This window comes from Oncorhynchus gorbuscha, linkage group LG07, assembly GCF_021184085.1.
Source record: "Oncorhynchus gorbuscha isolate QuinsamMale2020 ecotype Even-year linkage group LG07, OgorEven_v1.0, whole genome shotgun sequence".
Classification (NCBI taxonomy): domain Eukaryota; kingdom Metazoa; phylum Chordata; class Actinopteri; order Salmoniformes; family Salmonidae; genus Oncorhynchus; species Oncorhynchus gorbuscha.
Genome location: NC_060179.1, coordinates 37,708,920 through 37,721,687, shown reverse-complemented (window position 1 = coordinate 37,721,687; position 12,768 = coordinate 37,708,920). Strand labels below are relative to the sequence as shown.

The 12,768-nt window shown below is 41.5% G+C and overlaps 1 protein-coding gene across 3 annotated transcripts in view; it reads right to left on the bottom strand.

The window, feature by feature from the left end:
* LOC124039839 (cadherin-18-like) overlaps positions 1 to 12,768 on the bottom strand; it is a 369,098-nt gene that overhangs the window by 112,480 nt on the left and 243,850 nt on the right. For all 3 annotated transcript variants that reach the window (XM_046356288.1, XM_046356287.1, XM_046356289.1), the window contains one exon: positions 6,626 to 6,920. In XM_046356288.1, the coding sequence (XP_046212244.1) occupies positions 6,626 to 6,920 (295 nt within the window). The remainder of the gene's footprint in view (positions 1 to 6,625; positions 6,921 to 12,768) is intronic.

Below are 12,768 nucleotides of genomic sequence, written 5' to 3'. Positions count from 1 at the left end.
GCGAGACAGAGAGAGAGAAACACAGCGAGGGATAGGGAGAAACAGCGAGAGAGACATCAACACAGTGAGAGAGACAGAAACACAGTGAGAGAGACAGAAACACAGTGAGAGAGAGACAGAGAAAGAGCGAGAGAAACACAGTGAGGGAGAGAGAAGCAAAAAGCGAGAGAGTGAGAGAGAAACACAACAAGAGAGGAAGAGATACACAGTGATAGAGGGAGAGAAACCCAGCGAGAGAGTGTGTGTGAAAGAGAAACACAGTGAGAAAGAGAGAAACTCAGTGAGAGAGAGAGAGAGTAAGACAGCAAGAGAGAGAGAGGAGAAACACAGCGAGGGAGAGGGAGGAATACAGCGAAAGAGATATAAACAGTGAGAGAGAGAAACACAGTGAGAGAATGAGAAACACCGCAAGATAGAGAGTGAGAAACAAGCAAGAGAGGGAGAGGAACAGCGAGAAAGAGATTGAGAGAAACACAGCGAGACATAGAGAGAGAAAGACAGCGAGAGAGTGAGAGAAAAACAGTGAGAGAATGAATGAGAGAACACAGACAGAGAGAGAGAGAGAGAGAGGGAGAAACACAGTGAGAGAGAGAAACAAGCAAGAGAGGGAGAGAAACTCAGCGAGAGAGAAACAAAGCTAAAGAGACAAAGAGAAACAGAGTGAGAGAGAGAAACATGGCGAAAGAGATAAACACAGCGAGAGAGAGAGAAACACAGGGAGAGAGAGAGGTACACAGCGAGAGAGAGAAACATGCGAGACAGAGAGAGAGAAACACAGCGAGGGATAGGGAGAAACAGCGAGAGAGACATCAACACAGTGAGAGAGACAGAAACACAGTGAGAGAGACAGAAACACAGTGAGAGAGAGACAGAGAAAGAGCGAGAGAAACACAGTGTGGGAGAGAGAAGCAAAAAGCGAGAGAGTGAGAGAGAAACACAACAAGAGAGGAAGAGATACACAGCGATAGAGGGAGAGAAACCCAGCGAGAGAGTGTGTGTGAGAGAGAAACACAGTGAGAGATAGAGAAACACAGTGAGTGATAGAGAGAAACACAGCAAGAGAGAGAGAGAGAGAGAAACTCAGTGAGAGAGAGAAAGAGAGAGAGAGAAAGAGAAGCACAGCGAGAACGAGAGAGAAACACAGCGAGAGAGAGAGAGATAAAGAGAGAGAGTAACACAGCGGGAGAAAGAAACAGCGATAGAGAGAGAAAGGGAGAGAGAGAGAAGCACAGCGAGAGAGAGAAACATGCGAGAGACAGAGAATCAGCGAGGGAGAGAGAAACACAGTGAGGGATAGAGAGACAGAGAGTAACATAGCGAGAGAGAGAGAAAGAGAGAGAGAAACTCAGTGAGAGAGAGAAGCACAGCGAGAGAGAGAGAGAAACACAGCGAGAGAGAGAGAAACACAGCGAGAGAGAGTGAAACACAGCGAGAGAGCGAAACACAGCGAGAGAGAGAGTAACACAGCGAAAGAGAGAAAAACACCGCGAGAGAGAGAGACACAGCGAGAGAGAGAAACACAGTGAGAGAGAGAGAGAGAAACACAGCAAGAGAGAGATAGATAAAGAGAGAGAGTAACACAGCGGGAGAAAGAAACAGCGAGAGAGAGAAACACAGTGAGAGAGAATGAGAGTTTCACAGCGAGAGAGAGAAACACAGCGAAAGAGAGTGTAACACAGCGAAAGAGAGAAAAACACAGCGAGAGAGAGAGATAAAGAGAGAGAGTAACACAGCGAGAGAAAGAAACAGCGAGAGAGAGAAAGGGAGAGAGAAAGAAGCACAGCGAGAGAGAGAAACATGCGAGAGACAGAGAATCAGCAAGGGAGAGAGAAACACAGTGAGGGATAGAGAGACCGAGAGTAACACTGAGAGAGAAAGAGAGAGAGAAGCACAGCGAGAGAGAGAGAAACACAGCGAGAGAGAGAGAAACACAGCGAGAGAGAGAGTAACACCGCGAGAGAGAGAAAAACACAGAGAAAGAGAGAAAAACACAGCGAGAGAGAGAAACACAGCGAGTGAGAGAAACACAGTGAGAGAGATAGGGAGATAAAGAGAGAGAGTAACACAGCGGGAGAAGAAACAGCGAGAGAGAGAAACACAGTGAGAGAGAATGAGAGTTACACAGCGAGAGAGAGAAAAACACAGCGAGAGAGACAGCGATAAAGAGAGAGAGTAACATAGCGAGAAAAAGAAACAGCGAGAGAAAGAAAGGGAGAGAGAGAGAAGCACAGCGAGAGAGAGAGAGAAACACAGTGAGAAATAGAGAGAAACACAGCGAGAGAGAGAGGGAAACACAGCAAGAGAGAGATAAAGAGAGAGAGTAACACTGCGGGAGAAAGAAACAGCGAGAGAGGGAAACACAGTGAGAGAGAATGAGAGTTACACAGCGAGAGAGAGAGAAACACATTGAAAGAGAGTGAAACACAGCGAGAGAGAGAGAGAGTAACACAGCGAAAGAGAGAAAAACACAGCGAGAGAGAGAGAGAGATAAAGAGAGAGAGTAACACAGTGAGAGAGAAACACAGCAAGAGAGAAAATGATAGAAATATAGCGAGAGAGAGAGAAACACACACAGAGAGAGAGAGAGACAGAGAGAGAAACACAGCGAGAGAGTGAGAGAGAGAAACAGAGCGAGAGAGAGTGAGCAAAAAATAAAATGTTCAAGCAGGAGTGTATGTCAGAGACCATTCTCGAGTAGAAAAGTAGAAAATGTATTCCCCTTTCATGTAATTCTTAAAAATGTGATTTCTGCAGTTCAATTCTGGGAAGTTAAATGGTAACATTAGAATACCCTGGCACGTGCCCAGCTAATCAATTTAGGAAAAAGGAACATCACGGGCAATTAGCCGCCATACTCCAAGACCCATCCTGGGCTGGAGAGCAATGGTATTGACAAATGCAGGAGGATTAGTGCTGTGGAGTGTGAGGACTGTTGATTGTTACAGCCGATTTGACACCAGCAGGCTGAAGACGAATGGCTTTAAAATGGATACAAGCAAAAGGAGGGGGCAGAAGGGAGAGAAATAGGGTTATTATTTTCCCTTTTTCAATCCATGATTCTTCCCCTCAGGCTATCAATGTTGATTGAATCTACATGTTGTAGGGTCTTGCTATCAGTCTGGCTGGCATTGTTGAAGTTTTTCCAGGAAACAAAAAACTTTTGAGACCAGTGGATTTTTCTCAACAGAGTCAAATAATAAAAGGTCTAAGCAACTCAATACAGTTGAAGTCGGAAGATGACATATACTGAGGTTGGAGTCATTAAAACTCGTTTTTCAATCACTCTACAAATTTCTTGCAAACAAATTATAGTTTTGGCAAGTTGGATAGGACATCTACTTTGTGCATGACACAAGTCATTTTTCCAACAATTGTTTACAGACAGATTATTTCAATTATAATTTACTGTTTCACAATTCCGGTGGGTGAGAAGTTTACATACAATAAGTTGACTGTGCCTTTAAAAAGCTTGGAAAAGACCAGAAATGATGTCATGGCTTTAGAAGCTTCTGATAGGCTAATTGACATCATTTGAGTCAATTGGAGGTGTGCCAGAGGATGTATTTCAAGACTTACCTTCAAACTCAGTGCCTCTTTGTATTGACATCATGGGAAAATCAAAATAAATAAGCCAAGACCTCAGAAAAAATATTATATACCTCCACAAGTCTGGATCATACTTGGGAGCAATTTACAAACACGTGAAAGTACCACATTCATCTGTACAAACAATAGTACGCAAGTATAAACACCATGGGACCACGCAGCCATCATAAAGCTCAGGAAGGAGACGCGTTCTGTCTTCTAGAGATGAACGTACTCTGGTGCGAAAAGTGCAAATCAACCTTGTGAAGATGCTGGAGGAAACAGGTAGAAAAGTATTTATATCCACAGTAAAATGCATCCTATCTTGATATAACCTGAACGGCCGCTCAGCATGGAAGAAGCCACTGCTCCAAAACCGCCATAAAAAATACTGCACATGGGGACATTGCTACTGCACATGGGGACAAAGATTGTACTTTTTGGAGAAATGTCCTCTGGTCTGATGAAAAAAAAATAGAACTGTTTGGCCATGATGACCATTGTTATGTTTGGAGGAGAAAGGGGGAGGATTGTAAACCTAACAACACCATCCCAACCGTGAAACACGGGGGTGGCAGCATCATGTTGTGGGAGGTGCTTTGCTGCAGGAGGGACTGGTGCACTTCACAAAATAGATGGCATCATGTAGAAAGGAAATTATGTGGATATATTGAAGCAACATCTCAAGGACAACAAGTCAAGGTATTGACAAAGCCCTGACCTCAATCCCATAGAACATGTATGGGCAGAACTGAAAAAGCGCGTGCGAGCAAGGAGGCCTACAAACCTGACTCACTTACACCAGCACCGTCAGGAGGAATGGGCCAAAATTCACGCAATTTATTGTGGTAAGCTTGTGGAAGGCTACCCAAAACTTTTAAAAATTAAAAGGCAATGCTACCAAATACTAATTGAGTGTATGTAAACTTCTGACCCACTGGAAATGTGATGAAAGAAATAAAAGCTGAAATAAATCATTCTCTCTACTATTATTCTGACATTTCATATTCTTAAAATAAATTGGTGATCCTAACTGACCTAAAACGGGGAGTTTTTCAGAGGATGAAATGTCAGGAATTAAATGCATTTGGCAAAGGTATATGTACACTTCCGACTTCAACTGTACATGCAATACAGGAGCTCTCATACAAGAATTTTAAGAGCCCTTGAAGTATCAAAAAATGGAAAAATGATTGGATGACATTTTTTGGGGGCCTTACCGCTATTAGCTCATACAAGCACATTGAATAACAAATTCACTACATTACAAATATCAAAAGGAAGTTTATTCGGAATTGTCTCCTATATCTTAGAGATTTATTAAGATCAGGAAACATATATCTTTTTTATTTTGACATGTATTTAACCCCATCTTTATGTCCGTATAACTTCCATTTATTTTTTCAACTGGTACCGGGGGACCTTCAGATGAGTCTTGTGAAGTCTGTGGGTGACTAGAGGAAAACAATGGACATGTACATGTTCGCGAGAGTCTCGCCTTTGCACAGAAGGGTTAGGGTGTAGCCCAAATGGTTTGGCAGATCGGCTGTACCGAGTTCAGACAGTCTACATCGTGTTCATGAGAGTCTCATCTTCCCATAGATGAGACTTTATGCCAAACCATGCGGATGCTACAGACAAATCATCGCTCTGTCACCTTTCACCGCAGATGGAGAAATGCGACATAGGTGGATGCTGATATCTTTAGCTTAAACTGACAGAATTTTATGGTGATGTTTCTATTATGCTAATTTACAAGAAGGCATCAAGGGGCATATTGACTGTTTATAGAAAAGGCCCTTTACAAGTCTACTGGCGTTTACTGAGGTTAATATATTTTGGACAGTCCCCAGGTCTACACTGGGTGAACTGTTCAAGTCCATTATATGCGCCGCACTGAAGACAGCGGCCCTATTCGCTACACCACCCCAGACCACCACTTTGTAATTTTTCAAAACTACCTAAGAAGAAAAAAGATAACCACCAATGGAGGAATTTGGACATGTGGGCAGAGAGGAGGATAGTGGCTCAAAGAACACACAAAAATGGCATTGATAGAGCAATCATTGAAAATGATACCAACTTTCACAAATCTATTCAGGAGTCCAAAAACATGATGATAGAAGCTTGCAACCAGTCTGGGCAAAACACACCACTTTTGGGGCCCAAGTCTGACATGTTTCATTTTTTTATTAGAGCCATTTGGTTTTCAGCCAGGGAAAAATTGATTGGACTGAGAAAAGCAACGCTTTTGTTCGTCACAAGCTAAAAACGGAGTGGTAGAATAAAAGAGACGACCAAAGAAGCTACCACAAGATGCTGGGCAAATCAGGAGCAAGGTCTCCAGAGGAGGCGAGTGTAGGATTTCTCTCCTTGATGTGGAGGCTTCCAGAGGCTTGCAGTCTCAGCGGTCAGAGAGAGAGAGAGATGGAGGGAGAGATGATGGGGAGCATTAGTGAGTGCTTAATAAAGACCTTCCCTCAGCCACGCAGGGGAATCATCAGAGAGAGAATGAGTAATAAAATACAAAACAAAAAAATAGAAATAGGAAAGAGGGAAGACTCCACTGGCATGTGAAAATATACAAATGGAAATGAAACAAGAGGAACGGGGAGGTGTAACACAGAGCATTCTGTGTTCTGTTGTTGTACATGAATACATGACTATGTATGGGCTTTTAAGAATGGATTTTGTGTAGAAGTGAAACAGGGTCAGAGTGGATTTAATATACTGAGTCGGGTAAAATACTTTACAGTGTGTTAAACACTGGGCGAGGTCTTGTGCCAGACGTTTTGGAATCACAACCTCTTTCTTAAGATTCCGGTGATTTCTGAATAAAACATAAATAGTTTAAATAATAACAAGTTTCAAATTTTAAGTTCAATTCTTAGATATGTTACGGGTAAAGTGCATTCCTAGATAAAGGATACACACCTACAGTATAAAGCCAAAATGGCTACCAATTCTTATCTAGTAAAGAAGACTACAAATACAAGTAAACTTATTGTTAGCAGGTAACAAAATACTGGGCTGTCCTTACCCACTCCAGACATCTCAGGCACAGCAGCTACAAAAGGACCATCTGGAAATGTTGGGGCGTTATCATTGATGTCCTGGACTTTGATGATGAATTCTGACTTTGGTTCCAGGGGCTTTTCAGTGTTGCGGTCGAAGGCTTGTGCGTGGAGGACGTAGTGTGCTTTCCTCTCCCGGTCCAGGCTTTCTGTTGCATGAATATCTCCTGTCACCTCGTTGATGATGAATATACTCCCAGCACCTTCCCCACTCAGAATGTACCTTACGGAGCCATCCCCTTTGTCTGAGTTGGAATGAAGCTGTATGAGAAACCAGAGACAAAATGTCAGATGGTTATTGCATGACCAGCATTATTGAATAAGTTACTCCCTAAAGTCATAGCAAGTTTCAAACTTAAATATTTAATAAGTGCTAAATCTCAGTCCCTTTTAAATGTGGCGATGTTCTGTAGAAAAGCATAGGAAGTGTAGCCTATTCATTCTAAGTTGGCTGCTGGTCTTCAATGTAACATATTCCAAATGTCATATTCAAAGCTTTAGCCTGGGATTTAGAAATGTGAACCATCTAAAACAGCAGCCTTCAAGATTCAAGTTTTTGGGGTTAAATAAATCTTTAATAATGATGAATGAGAAAGTTACAGATGCACAAATATCATACCCCAAAGACCTCTCGCCATGGCAATAACAGGGGGGGAGTATGATATTTGTGTAACTTTCTTACTTATAATTATTATAAATTAATTCAAGAGTATCCGTAATCCCGGTAGCATCCACATTAATGTAGAAGTGTTTAGAAACATATTCCATTCTTTACAGTAAAAGTGACTCCAAAATGACACAACTAATATTTACCATTCATTTCTATTCGGCAGAAAATTATCTGAAACACAACCAAAACAAAAAACAGCAAATGCATCCAAAAAAATGTGTACAGTAGAGTAGAGTTACAAGCTTGATATAGTCATTGTGTGCTATGGAAACGGGACATACTTAACGTTTGACTATTTTAATACACACAAGGGAATTTTCCCGATATGTTTGGTCCCCTAAAATGGGGGGACTATGTCCTAAAAGTAATTTGTAAATGGTTAAAATGGATGAAAATACACTCAAATTAATCCTGACATTCTATAATTTAACTTTATAGTTATTGTGTAATTTCAAATCCAGAGTGCTGGAGTACAGAGCCAAAACCCCCAAAAAATGTGTCACTGTCCCAATACTTTTGGAGCTCACGGTATATACCCAGTGAAGGCAAAGAACATTGAGGGTTCTATCCCTATACCCCAGAATGTAATGGGGGATTTTAAAAAACAACACAAAATAACCAGTCCCATCAAACTCTGAAATGACAGCCAACGTTTCCTTTGACTTTGTTTCAGCTGTTTTCCATGGACATTTATAGCCATATAAATGTTGCTGCTGCATGATTTCACCTGGTTAGAAAAATGGCTAGAAAAAAGTCAAGTTGATCATTTAATTCACATATATGACGCCAAAGGCATATGATAAACTTGGCTAGATAAATACATTTGAAATGTAATTAGAATTTGAGCATGTTTGTAGCTAGTTAAAAATAAAAAGCAAGGCTACTTTAATTTGCCACTTTATAAGCTAGCCAGCTAACGTTGTCAAATAACCATGATTTTCTTTATTTTGGGATATACCAAATGGAGCTTACAGACCCAAGCCTGACTTTGGCAATTAGCGAACTGTTACTTTTATTTCAGTATTTCAGTGTGGAGTTAATTGAGGGAACTGTTCAATGAAGCCATTAGAAGACTGTTGCTGACAGAGGGTGTACTGTATAAATTACTTAATAAGTCTTGGTGATTCAATAGCCTAATTAATCATTGCATTACTTTTAACACATTATCTATGTTTTGCTCAGTCTGGCAGTATCCCAGAACTATCGGAGAGAGAGGATCTCTCTTTCGGCTGCTGCTGACAACAACTGCATGTAAGTTGTTCTTCTAAATCTTTTTTTTTCACTTTTATTTAACCAGGTAAGCAAGTGGAGAACAAGTTCTCATTTACAATTGCGATCTGGCCAAGATAAAGCAAAGCAGTTCGACGCATACAACAACACAGAGTTATAGATGGAGTAAAACATACAGTCAATAATGCAATGTGAGTAAATGAGGTGAGATAAGGGAGGTAAAGGCAAAAAAAGGCCATGGTGGCGAAGTAAATACAATATAGCAAGTAAAACAGTGGAATTGTAGATTTGCAGTGGAAGTAAGTGCATAGTAGAGATAGAAAGAATGGGGTGCCAAAGGAGCAAAGTAAATAAATAAATACGGTAGGGGGAGAGGTAGTTGTTTGGGCTAAATTATAGATGGGCTATGTACAGGTGCAGTAATTTGTGAGCTGCTCTGACAGCTGGTGCTTGAAGCTAGTGAGGGAGATAAGTGTTTCCAGTTTCAGAGATTTTTGTAGTTTGTTCCAGTCATTGGCAGCAGAGAACTGGAAGGAGAGGCAGCCAAAGGAAGAATTGGTATTGGGGGTGACCAGAGAGATATACCTGCTGGAGCTCGTGCTACATGTGGGTGCTGCTATGGTGACCAGCGAGCTGAGATAAAGGGGGACTTTACCTAGCAGGGTCTTGTAGTTGACCTGGAGCCAGTGTATGGCTGGCCCTCGAGTATGAAGCGAGGGCCAGCCAACGAGAGCATAGAGGTCGCAGTGGTGGGTAGTATATGGGGCTTTGGTGACAAAACGGATGGCACTGTGATAGACTGCATCAAATTTATTGAGTAGGGTATTGGAGGATATTTTATAAATTAAATTGAGGATCGGTAGGATGGTCAGTTTTACAAGGGTATGTTTGGCAGCATGAGTGAAGGATGCTTTGTTGCGAAATAGGAAGCCAATTCTAGATTTAACTTTGGATTGGAGATGTTTGATGTGAGTCTGGAAGGAGAGTTTACAGTCTAACTAGACAACTAGGTATTTGTAGTTGTCCACATATTCTAAGTCAGACCGTCCAGAGTAGTGATGTTGGACGGGCGGGCAGGTGCAGGCAGCGATCGGTTGAAGAGCATATACTAGTTTTACTTTTATTTAAGATCAATTGGAGGCCACGGAAGGAGAGTTGTATTGCATTTAAGCTCATCTGAAGGGTTGTTATTAACACAGTGTCCAAAGAAGGGCCAGAAGTATACAGAATGATGTCGTCTGCGTAGAGGTGGATCAGAGACTCACCAGCAGCAAGAGCGACATCATTGATGTATACAGAGAAGAGAGTCGGTCCAAGAATTGAACCCTGAGGCACCCCCATAGAGAATGCCAGAGGCCCTGATTTGACAGCAATTAACTCTATCAGAGAAGTAGTTGTTTGAACCAGGCGAGACAAACATTTGAGAAACCAAGGCTATCGAGTCTGGCGATGAGGATTTGGTGAATGACAGAGTCGAAAGCCTTGGCCAGTTCAATGAATACGGCTCCACAGTATTGTTTCTTATCGATGGCGGTTAAGATATAAGATATATTTTAGGGCCTTGAGCATGGCTGAGGTGCACCCATGACCAGCTCTGAAACCAGATTGCATAGCGGAGAAGGTATGGTGGGATTCGAAATGGTCGGTAATCTGTTTGTTGACTTGGCTTTCGAAGACCTTAGAAAGGCAGGGTAGGTTAGATATGGGTCTGTAGCAGTTTGGGTCAAGAGTGTCCCCCCCTTTGAAGAAGGGGATGACCGCAGCTGCTTTCAAATCTTTGGGAATCTTAGACAACATGAAAGAGAGGTTGAACTGGCTAGTAATAGGGGTTGCAAAAATTTTGGCAGATAATTTTAGAATGTCCAGATTGTCTAGCCCAGCTGACTTGTAGGGGTCCAGATTTTGCAGCTCTTTCATAACATCAGCTGACTGGATTTGGGAGAAGGAGAAATGGGGAAGGCTTGGGCGAGTTGCTGTGGGGGGTGCAGTTCTATTGACCGGGGTAGGGGTAGCCAGGTGGAAAGCATGGCCAGCCGTAGAAAAATGCTTCTTGAAATTCTCAATTATAGAGGATTTATCGGTGGTGACAGTGTTTCCTATCCTCGGTGTAGTGGGCAGCTGGGAGGAGGTGTTCTTATTCTCGATGGACTTTACAGTGTCCCAGAACCTTTTTGAGTTTGTGTGGCAGGAAGCAAATTTCTGTTTGAAAAAGCTAGCCTTGGTTTTTCTAACTGCCTGTGTATATTGGTTTATATTGGTTCATAATAATTATATGTCTGCATAGCATTTTGGCTTCATTTTGGCAGATTATTTCACGCTTATTTATTAATATTATCTCATGTTTGGCCGGAACTAATCCTGGGTGGGGGCTGGCAAAAACAGGCAGAATTGATTTGACACATCCACAAAACATTCCCTTACAGTTGGGCCCTTAAGCAATGCCCTTAACCCTAAAACATTCTCTCCATCCTGGGGCGTTGCACCACAGCTTGAACCTGTGCTCGTTTCAATTGTATGTGTGAGGTCTGCAGTTCGGGGGTTGAGAATGGGACAGAAAACACATTTTTTGTGTTGTTCAATGTAACTAATGGACAACATTGTATTGTATGTTATTGTATTGTATTCTAAAGAAGTCAGGCAGAGTTGACGTGGACCTTCATTCAAACAAAGAGATGACTCCCTGGCCACCAGTGCCTGTTTCCAAACTAGTTTTGCATATACAATACATAAATAAATATATTCTTATATTCTTTTGTCCATTATTTAATTGTTTATTAATTTATATTCTTAGCTAAAAATATTAACCCATGCAGGGTTCTATATGAAACCATTTTGGGTCAGTGAAGTAGCAAGTGATTTATGTTCTCTAAGGAACCTTTTTTTCTAAGAGTGTGCTTTAACAAATCAGGACACTATAAATGTACATCAAAAACATGATAAAAAACTTTGAATTTACAGAGCATATACAGTACAAAGTGAAAGCTAACACAGTGTAATTCATGCAGTGATCAAAAAAAAGCCAGAAGAGTTCAATCATCCATGTACATTCTCATCTTCTACATGAATTAACATGTCAAACCTCAAACCACATTAACAGGTTATTTTGACTTCACCGAAATAATGCTTCATGCTAGCCTAGCAGCACCATTTTCATATTGCTTCGCAGATGTATATACCCAACCATCACTGAGCATAGGTAGCCAGTGATGTAGTGGTAAAAAAAAATGGATAAACACTGATCGCTGTTCCCTGAAAGTAAAGTAATGCTCCCAACATTTTCAATGCATTTTCCAAGGGTGGGTAAATACTCCGTGCAAAAGAAAATAGGTAAATGCAGGTGAATGTCATTTATTTACATTTACCCTCCACTAATCACTGAAGGTAGCCATTGTAAACATATCAGGTAGCTAATTTGACGCACGAGGTACATATTATTGAGCATACGGTATGAGGAAGACATTATTGATGAGGAGGACTCCCTGTGAGTGAGCATGTGAGGTAGACTCCCAGAGAGTGACTGACAGGCAGCTCTGCAGTCAGGCAGCAAGCCTGGTTGACTGTGATACTTGGTGATATAATGTACTGACAAAGAACGTCAGGAGTCCTGCAGGACAGCTAGCCTGGTTGCCATCTCTATTCCTCTCCTTGTCAATGTTAGCTAAAAAGATTGGTATCCAGAATACAGAACAGCACCTCAGGGGTGTTTCTGAGTCACGGTCCAGTTGTCAGCCGATTTGCACTGGCAACAACGGGCTACTGAATTTCAATCAAAATTATCATCTCAATAAACAAATACAAAACAGCAGGGGACATTACTGAAAACGGACTTCCCCCTCCCCTGTTCCCTTCTGTGTTAGACAATATTAAACTGAACAGTGAAAAGGTGCCAGGGCCAAATCTAATCAAAACTGTGCCTTGCAAATGAATCCCAACTTAAAAAGTTGCTGGCTGATTGCAAAACTTACTTCTTGATGAGAGCAAACGGTCCTTTTCTCTTGTAAACCTCAAAGCCTGTATTAGGTAGGGGGTAAAAGTTCCCAATTCTCATTGAGTTTCTTCTCTCCTAATCAGGAATCAGGATTAAGGTAATGACAACCCACCAACCTTACAAAGCACACATTAAAATGTGTTGTTTACAATTCCCATGGATGTTGACAACTGCAGGAAAAAACCTGTCTCGATCAATATTGAGATAGACTTTTATTATAG